We start from the raw sequence: 18837 nt of genomic DNA, 5'->3' as shown, positions 1-18837 counted from the left end.
CACCTCAAACTCATGCTCCTCAAAACATTCCTGAATCATTTTTGCTTTGTGGCAGGGTGCATTATCCTACTGAATGAGGCCACAGCCATCAGGGAATACCATTTCCATGAAAGAGTGTAAATGGTAACAATGCTTAGGTAGGTGATACATGCCAAAGTAACATCCACATGATGGCAGGACCCAAGGTTTCCCAGCAGAACATTGCCCAAAAAAATCACACTGCCTATGCCAGTTTGCCTTCTTCCCATAGTGCATCCTGGTACCAAGTGTTATTCACTTGCTCCCTAATATATCCCACACACTAACAGATGCCATGATGAAGATAAAATCAGTGTTATTCACTTCACCAGTCAGTGGTCATAATGCTATGCTTGCTTGGTGTATTTAAAGCTGATAAAAACTGACCTGACTTATTTTAAGACTTGTGACATATTCAAAATTGTATGAATGAGAGGGAGGCAAGTGTAACCGTGAAGATGCGAGGAGTGGAGGTAGTGAAGGTAGATGAGTTTAAATACCTGGGGTCAACCATCCAAAGCAACAGTCAGTGCACAAGAGAGGTGAAGAAGAGAGTGCGGGCAGGGTGGAGAGGGTGGAGACAAGCGTCTAGGGTGATTTGTGACAGAAGGATCGCAACAAGAGTGAAAGGGGAGGTTTAGAGGATGGGGGCGAGACCTGCTATGATGTACTTTATTGATCCCACAATCGGGAAATTACAGTTAACAGTTAACTGTATGGTTTGGACACAGTTGCACTAAAAAAAGAGGAGGAAGAGCTGAAGATGCTCAGATTTTCATTGGGAATGACACAGGAATAGCAGAGGGACAGCTCAGGTTGAGGAGTTTGGAGACAAAGTTAGAGAGGCAAGGCTGAGGCGGTTTGGACATGTGAAGAGGAGGGATAGTGGAAATACTGGACAAAGGATGCTGAAGATGGAGCTGCCAGGCAGGAGGACAAGAGGAAGACCACAGAAAAGATTCATGGATGTAGGAGGACATGCAGGGGTTTGGTATGAGTCACACCAACAGAGGAGGCTGCCCGGGACAGGGTGCGATGGAGGCAGATTACTTAAAATGTCCATTGGGCATGAGGTTACCTGTCCTAAACATACAGGAGTTCAGATATGGCTCTCCTGATTAATGAGTGTAATCATTCAAATCTGTTACTATATCCAAATGTTTAAAAGATTTACACTTTGTTTGCTAAAGTTAGGAAATCTCTCGTTTTAAAACTGCAACACATGAAAACTTTCCATGAACACCATATATTTGTTCCAGAAAGCAGCTTTTTGTTTTGTTTGTGTTTTTGTTTCGTTTTCATTTGAATTACAGTGATTTGCACTGACGGAGTCTACATTTTGTCTACATTTAGACTTGTCTACAAGTCTACATTTTGAAAAAAAAAGTCCCTCCCCACGACAGCATCCAAAGGAGATGCGGCTAATACGGCGCTTAAAGACACACACACCTCACGTGTTTTACCAGATTAACACAACCCAGCTGACACATGGCGCGCACGGGGTATAACGGGGACACCGGGGGTCAGGGGTAGCAGTTGCCCTCTTATCCCGGTTTCCACTCCAGCCTCGGTTATTGTTCCATGTGGCCGCCGGTGGGTGGACGGACGGACGGTCCATCCTGCTGCCTGTTGTTCAATCCTTCCGCCAATGAGAGCCCGGCTGCCGCTCAGCCCCAGTCCAATGAGAGCGGCGAGGTCTGGGCTCGGATCGAGAGTTGGGTTGTTCAATCTGTGAGGAGGACAACAAGCAGCTCTCCGAGTGTACCGGATGGATGGATGCTGGCGATGGTAACGTTACCCAGCTTTACCATTATCAAGATATTGCAAATGTAGTGAGGTGCACGGATCGGGTCGAGTGCTGCTGCTACCGCTTTTCGTAGTCGCGTTTCAGCAGCCGGCTTTCTGCGGTTGAATGTCACCGGGGAGTTTTTAAACGATTAACGGCGCAGTTTGCTAGCGTTAACGTTAGCGACCGACGGCAGCCGTTAGGTTAACTTCGATTGTCCTCAACAAACAGGTTAGCCGCGTAGCTAATGCTAGCCACTGTGGCGAGCTGATAACACAAATGTTAGCTACTTGGTGCCAAGCGAATAATCCGTGTTTAACTCAGTGCGTTATTAGGTGAGACACAGCAAAAGGGGAGGGGGGGCCAGGCAGCGCTAACCCTACGCACAGCCGCCGTGGCTAGCGGTTAGCGGCGGCAGCTAAGTTGCTGCCTGCTGGGCTGTCTCGGACCAACAAAGTTATTGGATGTTCCTGGAGAGTCGCTCTCTGGCTGTTCTTTGTTCTGGCTCAACATGGTGATGGTGGGGTAGCCTAGCATGGCGTTAAGAGCCAGTCTGTCTGAGCCAGGCAGCGTCCTTTTAAACACGGACAGCCACAGTGGAGATATTATAACATTTGTGAATATCAGATGCAGTAGTTGGAAGGTTAACTTGCAGCGTGCCGCAAAGCATGGCATGCAGCTAATAAAAACCAGTTGCGCCGGCCTGAAAGTTGATGTTGTTTGTATTATTATTTTAATTTTTTTAAGTAGTGGATCATTTACACAAAGAAACAAAAAGAGAGTGGTGTAGCACAGCGCTGGTACTGGTGAGGTACATAATTACATGGATTAACAACATTATTTAAATGGACGGACAGACAATCGTGTCATCATTTCTGCCTGAAAGCTCAGTTTTTAATGTTGCGCCCGGATTAAATGGTCACTTGTTGATTTCTTAAAGAACCAGAGCACCATACCAGTTCATTTTTTTATGTGTAACTCCTGTAGCTATCAATCATTTGTCATGTTTGTTCATACTATTGTCAGCCCAGGCTTACACTGTAGGAGATTCCCACAATAAAGATTCCCACAATAAAGGCCACGGCCTGTGCTGTTTCCTCATGTTATGTTTTGAGTGAAAGGCAACATTAAATTGTTTTGTTAAGAAGTTTTGTGGTCACATGTTTTCTGAGTATAATTTTTTCTTTGTCTGTTTTAAAGTGTGTGATTTTTGAAAATTTCCGAATTATTGGGTATTTGTGATGTGAAGAAGTGTGTTTATTTCTGTTGTTGTTGCTGGGGGGGGGGGGTTGTTTTGTGTGTTTTTCATTACAGCTTTCATCCCTCTTTCTCAGACTCTCCCTGGAGGTGCTGGTGATGATGGTGGGCATGGGTGATTGAGCTGAACTGTCCTGTTGAGTTATCTGCAGATGTTGTGATGTGTTGTCAGGATTTTGATCACCAAAAACTACTTTTACAGTTAGTATACCCTTTTTATTTTGTGAAACTTTCTATGCGCTACAGTATGTGCATACTTGAACATTAGCAGAATAGTAAAAAAGCACTGGACTCTGTGGTCAGCTCCTAATCTTGCTTTATTTTTTTCCCTCTCTGTAGAATGAGTCGCTGTTTGGCTACGGGACGTGTGTCCTATCACTGAGGCCACATGTGTATCTGGAGTGATGGATCGTTGTAAGCATGTGGGACGCCTTCGTCTAGGCCAAGACCATTCGATCCTTAATCCGCAAAAATGGCACTGTGTCGACTGCAGCACCACCGATTCGGTGTGGGCCTGCCTCAAGTGCTCCCACGTGTCCTGTGGACGTTTCATGGAGGAGCACTCACTCAAACACTTTCAGGAGTCGCACCATCCGCTGGCTATGGAGGTTCGAGAGCTGGATGTTTTCTGCTTTGCCTGTGGAGACTATGTACTCAACGATAACGCAGAAGGTGACCTCAAACTCCTCAGAGGGGCGCTCTCTACTGTTCGTAGCCCAGGTAGGCGCTCGCTGCGCTCTTCAACAGGGGGGGACTGTACTCCCTGGGTTGGGGAAGGTGGGCCTCAACCCCCCATGCAGCTGGCCTTGCGACACAGGAGGAAAGCCCTCTTGGGGAAGATGCTCCGGATGTGGATCAGCAAACGTCAGGAGCTCCAGAATGAGCGTAAAGAGAAACTTGAGGAAGCTCGAAGACAAAAGAAAGAGGTGAAAAAGAGACTCATGGAAGAACTTGGCAATGTTCCTCCCAGAAAGAGTGCTAGGCTTCTTACTCAGGCGCCACGTTCAACCATCACACTCATTCCTCGCAAATTTCGCGACCCTCCAGAACGCCTACCTCCTCCTCCTCCCCCCAAGAAGCCTTCACTCTTAACCCTATCCCGCAAGACTTCTCAGAATGGCAGAGCTGCCAAACTGAGACGATACTACTCCACACATGCAGTCACACGACGGAGACTAGCTCCAGGTGTCACTGGTCTGCGTAACTTGGGGAACACATGCTACATGAACTCAATATTGCAAGTGCTGAGCCACCTGCAGAAATTCAGGGAGTGTTTTCTCACTTTGGACCTGTGTGAGACCGAGGAGCTACTGGCCAAGACTAATCACTCCCAGGGGATGAAGGGGGTGACAGGAGGTGTAGTCAGCAGTAGTAATGCAGCACTGGCAGAAAACCCTATTGGACGCATGGGGAAGGCGGGTTGTTGGAATTTGCCCGTGGGCAAAAAGGAAAGCGTCTCGCCTTCTCCTCGCTGCTCCACCCGCCAGCAGATGTCTCTGTGCCATGAGTTACATACACTTTTCAGGGTCATGTGGTCAGGCCGGTGGTCTTTGGTATCTCCCTTTGCCATGCTGCACTCTGTGTGGAACCTCATCCCAGCTTTCCGTGGGTATGACCAGCAGGATGCCCAGGAGTTCTTGTGCGAGCTGCTGGACAAGGTGCAGCAGGAGCTGGACACAGAGGGGTCCAAACGGCGCATAGTTATCCCCATCACAAAGAGGAAACTATCAAAGCAAGTGCTAAAGGTTCTTAACACCATCTTTCACGGGCAGCTACTCAGCCAGGTGAGACTTCTAGCTGTGTATTTGAAGTGTGATCATCTCAGCCTAGGTTCTAGCCATATTCAGTGTAAAACATACAGCACATGCAATCAGTTGTTGTCCAATGTGTTGTACGTTCTTCTGTTTGCATATTTATTTTTTCCTCTCTTGCTTCCCATGTCTACATGTCTGTTGTGAGGTTCTGGGCTGATACCAACATTTAAAACTATATTTTCTATGTTTTGGTTTTGTTGTTATTTATTCGTCCTTTGTGCCAGAGAAACAAAAATCTGATAATAAAATAAGTAAATGATACATAGTAACTAATCAGTAATAAAATAACTGAAGTGGTATTTTTAGCCAGTGCTGCTTCTGCAAAACATCAGAAGAATCCTGTTCAGTACCGCATCCGGTAGAACTGCAGTCGGTCCGGCAGACACGTCGGAACCTGAATGTGATGCAGCTGCGCCGGAGTTATTCCCCAGTTAACTTTGAACACTGAGCACAAAAGTGATGTGAGGCAACAGATAAACGTCAGCCAGTAAATTGTACCAACTTTGGTAGCAATACCAGGCTACAAGGCTGATGTTGAGCGATATAAGTTTTTAGCAGATATATTGATTAATCAGTAATCAATCCAGTTCCAGTTAAGCCAAGTCTATGGTCACCACATCTGTTGTTGTGCACACCAACTGTGACGTCATCACAATCCCAAAACCATTTATTCTGGTGAATGAGGAGGACCAGACTCACTGCAGTACTCTCCTCAACAATAGCTGTCACCACTTAGGAAAAAACCTCAGCATCAGGGCCAGTATAAAAGTAGAAACAGGAAACAAATCATCACAGCTCCCTAAAAAAAATATTAATAAAAGTCATCTGAGCGGAAAGAAATTCTATTCCTTCACTGTGCAGTAATAACTGTAGAAATTTCAAATCTGAGATTATTTCTAAATTAGAGATCCACTTAAAGCTGACATGTTTATGGTGTCATTAAACAAACGTTAAAAACATCTTAACTAGACTCTGATATCAGTCCGGCTTCAGCAGACCTTGATCAATCACAGATGAAGGTCAGGAGTTTAGCAATAAAAAGAAGGAGAAAATCTGCATTTAAAAAAAAAAAAAAAAAAAGATGCAGACACACAATGGGTTAAAGAGAGCTATTGTCTGGGACAGCAGGGTAAAGCCAAAAGTCTATTGATTGATTGTTTGCATGTATGAAGCGTAAGCCTGTGTGGTGGGAGGGGCTTAGATGAGGCAAAAAGAGCTGCAGGAGCTTGAGAGTCTGTTTTGTAATTCTGGCAGATAATTTTTTTTTTTTTTAATTGTTAATTATTTATTAGTTTGCCCTTTCGAGACTTCTGCTACAGCTCAAACTTGGAATCAGCAGACTCACTTTTGCTTGTGTTCCTTCCTCTCTTATCTGTGTGTGTGCGTGTGTGTATTTGTTTTTAGGTGACGTGTCTATCCTGTAAGCACAAGTCTAACACAGTAGAGCCATTCTGGGATTTGTCTTTGGAGTTTCCAGAGCGATACCACAGCATAGACAAAGGCTCGGGCTCCACGGCTTACCAGCGTAGCTGCACCCTCACTGAGATGCTGTCCAAGTTTACAGAGATGGAGGCTCTTGAAGGCAGCATCTACGCCTGCAACCACTGCAACAGTCAGTACAATGTTTAATGCAACACAGACCAAACTCATTTTAAATTCATTAGCTGCGAAGACTTTGCTTGTAAAGCTTGAGCTGGATAAATCTGGATTAATTCAGGATATCTGCCTATTAAATAACAACTTAAATGCATTATATTTTTGATGAAACTCTTTATCGAGGCTAATGTACCAATTGGTGATTCAATTATTTTCTTGTTCCATCAGAGAGAGAATTAAACAATGGAAAATAACACTGGGGTTCACAGAATGAATGTGTTCACAGAATGAATTTGGATTAAAAAAAAAAAACAACTTTTAATAAATTATTGTCCAAAATAAAACTTGAAGGGACAGGTTTTTCCAGAAAATGTAATTTAAAACCCCGTCTCTAGTTATCAAAGAAACATCAGTTAAGTAAATGCCTGAAGTACTGTATGTTGTAATGTACTGTCAGATTTCACCCACAGTACATGTACGTAGTACACTACACACACTATAGTACAGTGGGTGTGTCTGAATGAGCCCACGAGGAACATTAATATAAATGTGACCTTTACCTGAATGCCTTTAACAGATTAATGAAGCCACCAGTGTTATTTATTCATTGTCTAAGAAGCTCTTTAATCTGCTGCTGACAGCTCCGGCAGAGGCAGTGACTTAAAAACAAGGCTGGCAGCCTTTAAAAAACATGCACACAACACGCTCACAAAGCCTGGTGTTTTGTAAAAAAGCGTCCCTTCTGCAGGGAAACAAAAGTGTCACATCCGTAACTTCTCATCTCCTTGTTTCATGGTTTCAGAAAGAAGACGGAAATCATCCCACAAACCCTTAGTTCTGTCAGAAGCATGTAAGCAGCTTCTGATCTACCGTTTACCTCAGGTTCTCCGGCTGCACCTCAAACGCTTCAGGCAAGTCTCTCTTAAAGGCTTTTATATATTTTTTTTTTTCTCCTTCCAAACCAAGTGTCTAAGCATCAGAGAAAATTCAGGATTTCCTGCAGTTTTGATCTTTTTTGTTGTTGTTGTTGTGATATGCAGGTGCTTGTTTTGTTTTATCTTTATTTTTTTTATAACACGAGGCTTGTGAAGTGTAGCAACACTAACTAGCGCCTGTTGTACGGCAGATGGTCGGGGCGGAACCACAGGGAGAAAATCGGCGTCCATGTGGCCTTTGACCAGGTTCTGAACATCAAACCATACTGCTGCACAGGCTCAGGTCACTCTGTCCACAGAGGAGGCTACACCTACGATCTGTCCGCTGTAGTCATGCATCACGGTAAAGGCTTCGGCTCAGGGCACTACACCGCATACTGCTACAATACAGAAGGAGGTGAGGAAGAGCGCACAGCATCCTGTGATTTAAGGTGCAAACTTTCTGCTTTGTTTTTAACTATCTTTTTTTTTTTCTTATTTTTTACTTTGCTGTCCTCAGGTTTCTGGGTCCACTGTAATGACTCTGAGATGAAGGTTTGCAGTGTGGAGGAAGTGTGCAACACTCAGGCCTATATTCTCTTTTATACCCAGAGGTCCGCCTAGGTACCTCTCGCTGTGATGTTGACCTGTGCTCAGCAACTTTGGGCCGCATTTATGAAAACGTTCTCTGATGCTTTCCCAGATGTCATTACATTTTAGCAGCATAATCCAGATAAGAAATATAATAGTGGGGAGTAATGTTGCCATAATTAGTAGAAAGTAAATTTGAATGGAGGACAGAAAGCCCTGGGTTATGTCTGACTTTCACTAAGTAAGAAAACCTTTTCATAAATGAAACCCCAAGTTTCTCAGCCTGTAGGACCAGCGTATTGATTCCTGGCCTGAAGACTGTGGCAGCAGGTCAGACTCTGTCCTGCTGAACGCCAACAACAATCGGGCTCATGTCTGTTGAGTCTGACAACAACCAGGCGCTCTCCCAAGACAGCATTTTACATTGAAAGGCAACACGGATTCTGGACTTTGGAACGTTTCGTCACGGTAATGTTGATGATGTGCATTTTTATGTGCAAAAGTGCATTTGACCTTGTGCGCTGAATATTATAAAAGGTGCACATTTTTAACATTGTGGAGTTCCACGCGAAATCCAGCGATCGCACTGAGGTCCAAGCTCCGTGTTGCCTTCTGTTCAGCTTTTTTAATTCTTGTGAAATGTCAGTTACGGAAACTTTTAATACTCACCCCTGTGTCATTTGTATTTCATCATGTCCTCTCCTCAGATGTACTGCTGTGACTGGATACTGTGTCTTAGGCTCAAGGCTCTCAGTGAACATGAATAGTTTTTGTTTTAGTTTATTTTGTAGTCACTCTGTTCCATGAAAAGAAGCAAAAAGTATGAGTTTCAGACACTTGATTGATGGTGAGGGATGGAAAGCTGCACTTTTGGGGAGGAGCTGTTACCCATTGGCTCCTGTAACATCTTGAAATGATGGCGCCTCCTGTGATTAGACCAGTCTGGGTCGGGCACACCACACCCCTTGTTTAACCCGCAGGAGACAGGGAAGTGAATTAAAGGGCAGATACTGAGGAATGTGTTTTTTGGCAGATTTGGGATACCCATTTTTGAGTTGAGCACCTGAAAGCAATATATTGTACATCTTGCATCTTGACAGGAAATTAAGAAAATCAGGAATTCTTCTGCTTGTTATATACAATGTTTTTTTGTTGTTGTTTTGTTTGTTTGTTTTTTCTACTCTGCTGTTTCTATTGAGGTCTTTAGATTTTGCTAGGTAATCAAGAAAAACTGTTGTGTTTGATACGAGTCAAATGCAAAATACATTTGTGAACTCTGTGACAGTTGGAACAATCTAATGACGATGAATGTCTTACTTTTTAGTGGTCAGGTGTGGCCATGCCACTGGCTCTGATCCCCTTGAGTTCTGTCTTGTACTGTAAGAATACCTGTCATAAATGTAATGGTCATATGGGTTTTGCCTGACAGTAATTATTAAAAAGACAAAACAAATTTGAGATGGTTTGGTTGTTTTCGTTTCTGGAGGGGAACGGTTTCTCAGACGTGAGCGGTGATCATGATTAAAAGAAGTAGAAGGTGGCTCCATTCAGGTTCTGAGCAGCTTCACAAATTTAGCTTCATGACTGAGCCGAGAGAGTGAAGTAGAACTGAAATAATCACGTTAGCAGATGGATGCACAGCTGATCTGAGGCCTGACCTCTCATGCTTAGAAATATTAGCTGGTCCAGGCAAAGATGCTGCTTATAATCAAATGGAAATCACTTGCCTTACCAGTAAACTGATCAGGGGCGTGTCCAGAGGGTGGCAACTTGGGTCATACCTCTTACTTAAGTAAATGTAAGTAAGTAATAATCAAAATGATGTTTACACTCACTCACACCCACTTTACAGGTAATAAAAATGTAATAGGACACAGGGCTGCATTTGAAAATCATGCCCAATGTTTTCTATACCAATTTTCTGCACTAATTAAATAATCTGATTTCCCACGGTTTCCCCCCCCTTTTAAGAAATCCTGGAAACACCCCTGGTACTGATCCCAAAATTATATCTTTGTAAAAATTACAGTTTTTACTTCACAGTTAAACCCTACAACATCTAGAAAGTGAAGACCTAGCAGCCTTCATCTCAGACTCACGATGAACGCCTCGAGACCCAGAACTGATGTGGCTCCAATAAACTGTCAACTTTTGTTTTTTTTAACCTGCAGGTGAGTGCTGTGGTTTCACCTTTTATGCTTCAAACTAACACACTGGGAAGATGCAGCTCACTTGGCCAATTTCATTTGTGAGCTTTAAGACTGCTTTTATCTTTACATGAGACTAACTTTTGGGGGAAGAAGTGACAAATTGTAACTACAATTAAATGCTGTTGTTATAATTTGTAATATGTGTCCTTAGTTCAGTTAACCGCTGCAGCTTTGGTGTGACTATGAGTTTATGGTGGCGACTGTTAGTTAATATTAGAAACTGTAATATTGTCACAACTCAGCAGCTGACGTTCAGCACAACCTCATCCTACATTAGTGCTTATATCTGCAGTAGCTGCATTTTGATACCCTGAGATGGTTTGCTGTAAAATGAGAGTTTTTAAGCTGTAAGTACAAAGGCAGCCGTGGTCATGATGGTAAGTGAAACAAGCAGGTTGCTTATTAGCTATTAGTAAACTCAGTCATGTGTGCAATACAGATTAATTTTGGTTGAATGATTGTGATTATTTTATGGTACTAAATGATGCTCAAACTTTTAAACAATTTTTATTTCAACACATTGTCTAATAGAAAACTCTTAAAAACCTTCGAAATTGTTCATACACTAGAGCCAGTCTGAATCATAGTTAATACACTACTGCTTTATAGAAGAGTCATAAGACAGTAACAACATTTTGGGTTCTAAACTGTCCATTTCACTGGTGTTTGTCCTAGATATCAATAATAATAATAATAATGCAGCTCATAATAAACACATACTTTAAAATAGGCCCATTATTCTTTTACTTATTTTTTTATTGTATATATATATATATATATACTGTTACAGTAGTGGATACTCATAGTAAACATGGCTAAAGTTTAAAGTCTTCCAAGACAAAGGCTCAGGTTTAGACTGCTCTAAATACTCGATTTAACACAGTCTTTTCTGATCTTGGGTCTGTGTGATGTCACTTAGTGTCTAAAATGGCTCGTTTTGCACCAGGGCGCCGGTATAAGATAAAATGTGAGTCATGCAAAGCTACTCAGTCCAAGGATAAAAGCTGGGGATTAGAATAAATTGAGCAACTTTTACATAATAAAAGTAAAAATAATGATAAAAATAATGACTGCTTGACATATGCTCTTCTACCTCACCTGGTTTTAAAAGCCCCCTCCCCCCCAAAAAAAGGGGTCAGCATCAAAGACGATGAGGAGATGACTCAAGGTCAGCCTAAATATGAAATCATTTATTTCTTACATTGTTTAATAAAACAGCAATAAGTCGTCTTCTTTTTTCTTTTTCTTTTTTTTTTTTGCAAACTGGATATAAACTTTGAACATGCCAGTTAATTTGACACTGTGGATAGTAGCAGTTCTACAATAAATATTAGGAAAATGCATTTGTGGACAGATATTACATTGTTGAATCAGTATGGTGAGTTGTAGCAGATTTTTTTTAAAACTATTCATTCAATCATAAGAAGAAGAAAAAAAAAAAAAAGACAAAAAAGAGAGAAAAGCACTGCTTCAACACCAGAATGTGAAACAAACCAGGAATGACACAGTGGAGTGGAGATACAACATATCTGCACTGTAATTCTGACACCAAAATGGCAGTTATAGAAGATTCAGTTTGTCAGTAATGAAATGTTAACTCATGCCAGCTAGATGCATCTCAGTGCACATATGAGGACATGCATGAGCACATAACATTCATGAAAAGAAAAGAAAAAAAAAAACCCTTGTTCCTCTTAAATATACATTAGCTTCAACATGAAGATTACAGCAAACATGATCAACATTTTACAGTCGGTAGAAGTTGCTCTCGTCTTTGTAATTAATGTATCATAAATAATTAGAAAAAGACCAAAGATTTCTTGCAAGAAATGCAGTTTTTTGGTGACAGCAATGCGATCGATGATTGGTCATCAATGCTAGTATATTTGGGTGAGATGGGATGATGTCTTTTGTTACTTGGCAAGCAGAGAATTTCAGTTCTTTTGCTCTGTAAACACCTCTCAGCGCTCCCTGTAGGCCGGCTCTCGTCTGCTCCTCGACTAAAAGTGCCATGCTTTGTTCTCTCAAACTCCACCTTTAAACTCAAAGGGAACAAGAGTAGCGGCTTTCATTTTGCTTCCGTCTCTGGGTCCTTCAGTGAAGGCAAACGGAGCTGGAATCAGCTTGTGAAACTTTGCTCTGGTCCCCCTCTGGAGTGTCTTGCAGGAAGCTTAGCTGGGCAGCAGCCACAGCTCCACAAAATCCCACTGCTTCCAGAGCACGAACAGCAGCAAGGTCAGCAGGACAGTGGCAGCTACGCGGGCCCGGGTCTTCATCAGCGGGGTGATGAAGTTGGCCAAAGTGGAGACGAAGACCAGCAGCACGGCCATGAGTGCCAAGATGACGTTGATGAGTTTTCCCAGCAGAGCTCGAGCATTGGCGTTCTCCACTCCTTCTAGCTGAACAACCTGCTGCTGTTGCTGCTGCAGTTCCAGCTTGGTGATGCGGGTCAGGCATGACTCCACTGCCTCCTGTATGTGCATAATTGAAAGAGAATCAGCAGAAATCTCTGAACGCAAGGCTGAAAGGCAATGTTGAATATATGTTCGAGGCCTCGGGCATCGCTGCATTAAAATGAGACACATTTCTGTAGCGTGGGCTCAGGAGCACCTCTGAGTAGCAGTCAGTAAACAGAGTTTGTTTCTGTATCCACAAATGCAAATTCAAACTCTCCAAAAAAATGCAAACATGATCCAGAAATAGTGTCACATACTCTGCACCAGAGCTCATTAAGGATGAAGTGAGGTGTGTGGAAAAAATGTCCTGTGGTCTGACAAACCAAATTTGAAATTCTTTTGGGAAATCATGGAAGCCGCGTCCTCTGGGCTTAGGAGAAGAGGGACCATCTGGCTTGTTATCAGCACACAGTTCAAAGCCAGTATCCATGATGTTATTTAGCTGCATTAGTGCACATGTCATGATAACCTGCACATCTTTGAAGTATATACAGGTTCTGGAGTAACATATGGTGTATATTATAAATTATTTTGCACATATTCCAACATCATAGCTCTGTAGTAAAACAGTCCATGGACTAAAGAACTAAGTGTAATGCAGCACAGTGGTAAACAAGCTCTGATCCCAACTTTTTACAAACCCGACTCCAAAGTCTCCAACAATCTAGCAGATTTTTTTACCTGAATGTCCCTCGCTCTCTCATAGGACTGGTAGGCGACCTTCTCCTCCATGCTGGCGAGCTCCTGTTTAAGGTTGGTCATCTCATTCTGGTGCAGCTCTGTCAAGTCATTCAGCTGCTCTTCAAGTCGCTCATACCTGAACACACCGTGCAACACACACAAGACTCCTTTAAAGTCATGCAGAGGAAAATTTTGATTCTTTTTAATAGAGTCCAAAGCATTCTCACTGTACTCTGAACTCTCATATATTGCAGCAGGGTTATTCTTTGAGTTAGTGACATCATGATGTGCAGTGTGGTACATTAGAGACTTATTTTGGGTGCAGGGATGTCTACCTGTATCTCTCTTCTTGGAGGCACTGAGTCATGTAAGAGTAGTCGCTCTGCAGCTGGCCCTTCATGTCCTCGATGGCATCCTCCATGTGTGTCTGGCTGGCTTTGATCTCCTGCAGACCCTCAAGTAAAGAGTCCCAAGAACTGTGCATGTGATGGTGGTGGTGGTGGTGCCCGTCCAATCTGGGACTCCCCATGGTTGGCAACATCACGCCTCCTCCTCCGGCCCCACCAGAATTGCTGCCTGCTCCGGAGCCGGAGGTGGCGCTGGAACACTCGTCGTCGCTGCCGTACTTTGGGCTCGAGACCAGAGTGGCGCTTCCACTCAGGGCGCGGGGCGTGGGGGTGTCTTCAGAGTGCCCCCCAACTCCATCCTCCAGTGTGTCTTTTAGGTGGGCAATGTTATCAGCACTGCCAAACTTGTTTCTTATGAGACTGGCAAACTCTCTTGGCTTAGAGACCACGGCTGTGTGAGTGAGGGCAGATACCCCACCTTTGACTCCTTCAACTACCCCACCTCCGAAACCACTTATCCCAGCACGAACGTTGGCCCCCACGTCCTTCAATCCCTGCTGCATGTCCCGCAGGACATCCTTTGGCTGCCGGGCCGGCCCATTCTGTGAAGAGGGGAAAAGAAATGAGGTAGCAGAGAAGTGGAGGATCTTAAAGGTAGGACAGAGGTGTTCAGGTTTAAGGGGTAAAACTTTAGGAAGACAGACGAGGAAAACAGGCCCTGTGGAGAATTAGGTGAGACAAGGATGATGCATTGGTTTAAATAAGTGTTTGGAAAGTCATGAGTCTATTTTTGGACTCAACTGTGCTCACAAAGATAGACTGAACACTTGTTCAAGTCAGTCATGAGATAGATATTCCAACAGCCGCAAAAAAAAAAAAAAAAAACAGAACAGCTCCACACAAAAAGCCATCACGTGCTCACACACACACACCCACACACACTCGCTTACCTGCTCTATCTCCTTTAGCTTCTTGTGATAGTGCTCTAGTTTCTTGTGCAAGTGCGCAATAGTCTGTGCTGATTTCTGGTTCTTCTTCTCAAACACCTGCTTGATTCTGGACGCCTGCTGTTTGTCTGCGTTGTGAGCCAGCTTCAGGTACTCCGCCACGTTGTCGTCACGCGCCTCCTGCTCCACGCGAATCTGCTCCGTGACCTTCAAGATCTTCTGCTGCAAGTGCTCCAGAGCAGCACGTGTCCGCTGCGGCTCACCGGCCCCTGCCCCCTCCGCTCCCCCCGCCATGCCCCCAGACGACGACGACGCCCCCGCTCCGTCCGTGCTGATGTTGGTGTCAGAGCCTCCATGGCTGGTCGCGGAGGGTAGGCCTAGAGTTGCCACCTCACTCTTGTCCAGCTGAGGAGACAAGAGGGCAGGGGGTGCTAGTCAGGGGTGAAAGGAGAGCTAAAACTGCTCCAGATAAATTACCGGTTTAGTCAGTGTGAATAAGAAGCAGCGCTTGCTCAGTAGTATCAAAGCAGAGCTAATGAAGGTTATTCTGAAGTAAGAGGCACTGGAGGAGCATCTTCACTGTAAATGACTGAATTACTTCCGATTTCTCTTCACAGACTGGGTTATGTAAGAACAGAAGTTCACCTCAACCTCAGATGATATGCACACTTGTGGTGCTAAAAAACAGGAACTGTTGTTGTTATTGCTGCCCCATTAATGTACACCATACTGTGCGAAAGTCTTGAGCCATCCCTCATTTCTTTATCCTCCTGAGACCTGAGCTTCTGTTTGTGATGTATTTTTGGACCTGATTTGTATATATAAAGAATTTGTTTTCAATCAGATGCTTTCCAGATGGTGGCTGAAAATCTGATTTTACTTTTCTGTGTTCATAATTCCATCATTTTTGACACGATCTCCAACACCACTGGCTGAAATGCAGCCCCAAACCATGACAGAGCCTCCACCGTGTTTTACAGATGACTGTAGACACTCACTGACAATAATTTAAAGCAAAACTTTCAGATTTGGATTCAGCACTCCATAAGACCTCTTTCCCCTGATTTTCAGTCCAGTTCTTGTGTAATGTGGCATACCTCAGCCTTTCTCCCTGTTTGGCTTCCTGACAGCCACCCTTCCACTGAGGCCATTTCTGATGAGGCTTCGGTGAACAGCCCTTCATCTGAAGGCCCAGCTGCATCTCTCAGGCCCTGTGTCAGGTTATTGCTGGATTATTTTCTAGTGCTTAAGGACATGACTTTCAGATACTGTTGATCTGCTGTAGATAGTTTTTTTAGATCTACAATTTCCTCAGTTTTTTTAAGGACACACTGCACACCATGCTGAGATATGCCAAGTTTTTGGCTAATAGCTCTTTGGGGAATCACCTTGTTGGTGAAAAAATATAATTTTATGCCTGTCAAACTGTGTTATCGCTAAACAAAAGAAATGGGAACTAATGATATTTTTTTGTGACAGGCTGCTAGTAACAAATTGCCTAAAGATTTATTAGATATGATAAAATGCACATTTTTTTCTTTGCTAAGTTATCTTTTATGTGTAGACACAACACCGGTTAATTTCTTGAGTTAGGTGATTGTTGTCAGTGTTGAGTGGCTCAGCAAACAAAATGAAGATTTCTCTGAAAATGGTCAGGTACAAGAACTGGACTGAAAAGGAGTGAAAAAGCAACCAATATTCAAAGAAAATCTTTGAAAGATCAAGAAATTTCAAGAAAGTCTGGCTCCACAGAAGCAAAATATAAAGAAATGAGGGGTGACTCAAGACTTTTGCCCAGTGCTGTATATGGCATTGAAACATTCCTAATGATTCATTTATAACTCAGTGAAGTATATCATATATGCAGTATATAGACAGTAACAATAAACATTCACTTTCAGCTCATTTTTTTCAGCTGACTGGCGTAATTCAAAGAATCTCTTCAGAGAAACAGACATGTAAAGTTTTTGAATATTTATTTGAGTTTTATCCTTCTAAAGGAAGCAAATTTGGAGAATAACAGAGTCAACAGAGCTTAACCTCAGGAATCAAAGACTTAAATAACTTAAGTAAAATCACTAAGCAGGATATCAAACTTTCTTCAATGGGAGCAGTTAAAATGTGCTATTTTGCACACTTGGTGCTTATTTGCTATAACAGTTTTAGCAGAGACAGTAGAGACTACACTACACTACACAGAAAGGCCACCATGCAGTAATTAGATGACCCATAATCACACTGCTTCCTGCCCTGCCGAGCCTCAAAAACATGAAAAAAAAAAAGAATCAGTTAAGACGGTTTAATAACAACAAATTGGACATTTAAATACAGAAACGAAGGAATACAGCAAGTGACATTTATGACAATGATAATGAAATGCTGCGTTTCTATGTAAATCTCCTTATACTGTTCTGGATCTTTCTGTCTGTCAGCCTAAACGTGTGACTGACTTTTCCTTCATAAAAACACAATAGCCCGACGATGTAATCCCTTTAAACGATAAGACCTGTGCTGACAAATCACTGATCCACGCGGGGATTCCCTGGTCAGTATTAAATGTTTATGTGCAGCTTGGCAGATGGCGCGATTGTTAATGACTCTGCCTGACGTCAAAACATGGTAATCAGACCCTCCAACATGAGCTCAGGCAGACACATGACAGTGAATATCTCATAGCACCGCTCTAATTTCTGTCTGCGGGATGGTACGAGGATTTATTTGTATTATTTTTGCGTGACTGTGTGAAATGAGCACACTGTGTTATTGTAAATCAGCCGGAACGAAGTGAGGCAGGCAGTGATTTTTCAAAAAGTAGGTTACAATCACAGTGTGACGGAGAGGAAAAGACAGACGACCGCAGGCCCTGACGAAAAACCGTTTACTGATCAGGAAAAAAAAGAAGTGAGATGCTTCTGGAGTGCCTATTACTTGTAGGACCGAGTGGGGTGCAATGTCCGGCGTTACATATGGGTGAAAACAGACAACAAAAACAGCACAAATCAGCAGATAGCAACGGCTGCAGTGATGCTCAAACCTAACGCTGTCTTTAAAAAAAAAAAAAAAGCACACAGAGCGATGCTGCGGGTGAATCTGAAGCTCCCGAAGGTCGGAAGAGAAGCGGGGCTGCGATGAGGATGGAGATGGCAGATGTCTGTGGCATGAAAACAAGAGGACAGGGTATGCCTGTGCATTCTTCACTCAGCGGGAGACACACTGTGACATGAGAGGCGGCCGGTGGATGTCAGCAAGCGTGGATGCGAACACACGAGGATGAGACACAAGCAGCACAGCAAAAAAAAAAAGTAAATCAGAAAACGTTACCATACTGCTTTAATCCAATTTTTGCAGTGCCATTGCAAGTCTGTGTTCGAGGCCCATCCTCCTCCTCCTCCTCCTCCCGCCTCCCTCCGCCTCCCCCTAAGCTCACCGAGGAGGAGCCCCCCTCCTCAAATGTCTTCACCCCCAGCCGTGAGTCTGGCTAACTATCACCTCTCTGGATCCTAATGCTCCATTGTTAATACCATCGATATCCGCAGCCTCCCGCTCCCTCTTCCTATCTCTAATGCTCTGATCTATTTCTCTCACTCTCTTTCTCTCTCTCTCTCTCCTTTGTGTCATATGCTCCCTCCGCCTCCCCCTGCTTCACTCTCCTACATCTCGCACCCTCCCTCTCTTTCCATCCCTCTTTCAGTCTACATGCAAATGCTATCAGTCCTGCCCTGTAATGGATGTGGGAGCTGAGGGACAGATGATGGAGGGAAGAGGGTGGGGGGATGGGAGAGTTTAGCGCAGGCGTGCAGGTGCCCCCGTGCTGCTGAGGCCAGAGGAGAGAGGGAGGGGGGGGGGGGGGGGGGGGGGGTGAAAGCTTGGAGGGAACGCTCTGGGCCCTACAGCCCCTAAACTCCCTCCAACACAAACACATACACCCCGCATGCTCTGATGTGGGACTGCAGTGATGTTGTGCCAAAGTACACAAAGCCTCGGAGTGCTGACGCTCTCATAATTTGCCTACTTCACAAAAAGGAAAAAAAAAAAAAAAAAAGTGGTATCATAACATCAGAAGTCTGTTTAAATGACTGGACACTGCTCGAGGTTCTGTTCACTCAACTTCAAATCTCCTGTAAAACCTGTAATAACTTTCAAACAGGAGCTGAGACCAAAGTAGAAAAGTGTAAGAAATAAGTAAAAAAAAAAAAACTGGAATGTAAAAAAGAAATATG

General features: G+C 43.6%; 2 protein-coding genes across 2 annotated transcripts; one reads left to right on the top strand and one right to left on the bottom strand.

The window, feature by feature from the left end:
* Positions 1-1501: 1501 nt before the first annotated feature.
* Positions 1502-9434, top strand: usp49 (ubiquitin specific peptidase 49). The gene is made up of 7 exons (XM_030730312.1): positions 1502-1806; positions 3139-3262; positions 3401-4845; positions 6280-6487; positions 7274-7382; positions 7598-7803; positions 7906-9434. The coding sequence occupies exons 3-7, from the start codon at positions 3466-3468 to the stop codon at positions 8007-8009; spliced, it is 2007 nt and encodes a 668-aa protein (XP_030586172.1). The 5' UTR covers positions 1502-1806; positions 3139-3262; positions 3401-3465; the 3' UTR covers positions 8010-9434.
* Positions 9435-11361: 1927 nt separating this feature from the next.
* Positions 11362-18304, bottom strand: tmcc2 (transmembrane and coiled-coil domain family 2). The gene is made up of 5 exons (XM_030728471.1): positions 17939-18304; positions 14621-15022; positions 13659-14272; positions 13324-13459; positions 11362-12657 (listed from the first exon to the last, which is right to left on the bottom strand). Exons 1-5 carry the CDS (start codon positions 17939-17941, stop codon positions 12358-12360), a joined length of 1455 nt encoding a protein of 484 aa, XP_030584331.1. The 5' UTR covers positions 17942-18304; the 3' UTR covers positions 11362-12357.
* Positions 18305-18837: the final 533 nt, after the last annotated feature.

Source organism: Archocentrus centrarchus, chromosome 5 (assembly GCF_007364275.1).
Source record: "Archocentrus centrarchus isolate MPI-CPG fArcCen1 chromosome 5, fArcCen1, whole genome shotgun sequence".
In the NCBI taxonomy this organism is placed as follows: Eukaryota; Metazoa; Chordata; class Actinopteri; order Cichliformes; family Cichlidae; genus Archocentrus; species Archocentrus centrarchus.
This window is presented reverse-complemented; position numbering and strand designations above follow the sequence as displayed.

Coding starts and splice junctions, on each gene's coding strand:
- usp49 (XM_030730312.1), top strand. CDS start 3,466: ATGGATCGTTGTAAGCATGTGGGACGCCTTCGTCTAGGCCAAGACCAT. Junction 6,488..7,273: donor CGCCTGCAACCACTGCAACA/GTCAGTACAATG, acceptor TCATGGTTTCAG/AAAGAAGACGGAAATCATCC. Junction 7,804..7,905: donor CTGCTACAATACAGAAGGAG/GTGAGGAAGAGC, acceptor TGCTGTCCTCAG/GTTTCTGGGTCCACTGTAAT.
- tmcc2 (XM_030728471.1), bottom strand. Junction 13,460..13,658: donor CTCCAAGAAGAGAGATACAG/GTAGACATCCCT, acceptor CGGTGTGTTCAG/GTATGAGCGACTTGAAGAGC. Junction 12,658..13,323: donor AGAGAGCGAGGGACATTCAG/GTAAAAAAATCT, acceptor ATGCACATACAG/GAGGCAGTGGAGTCATGCCT.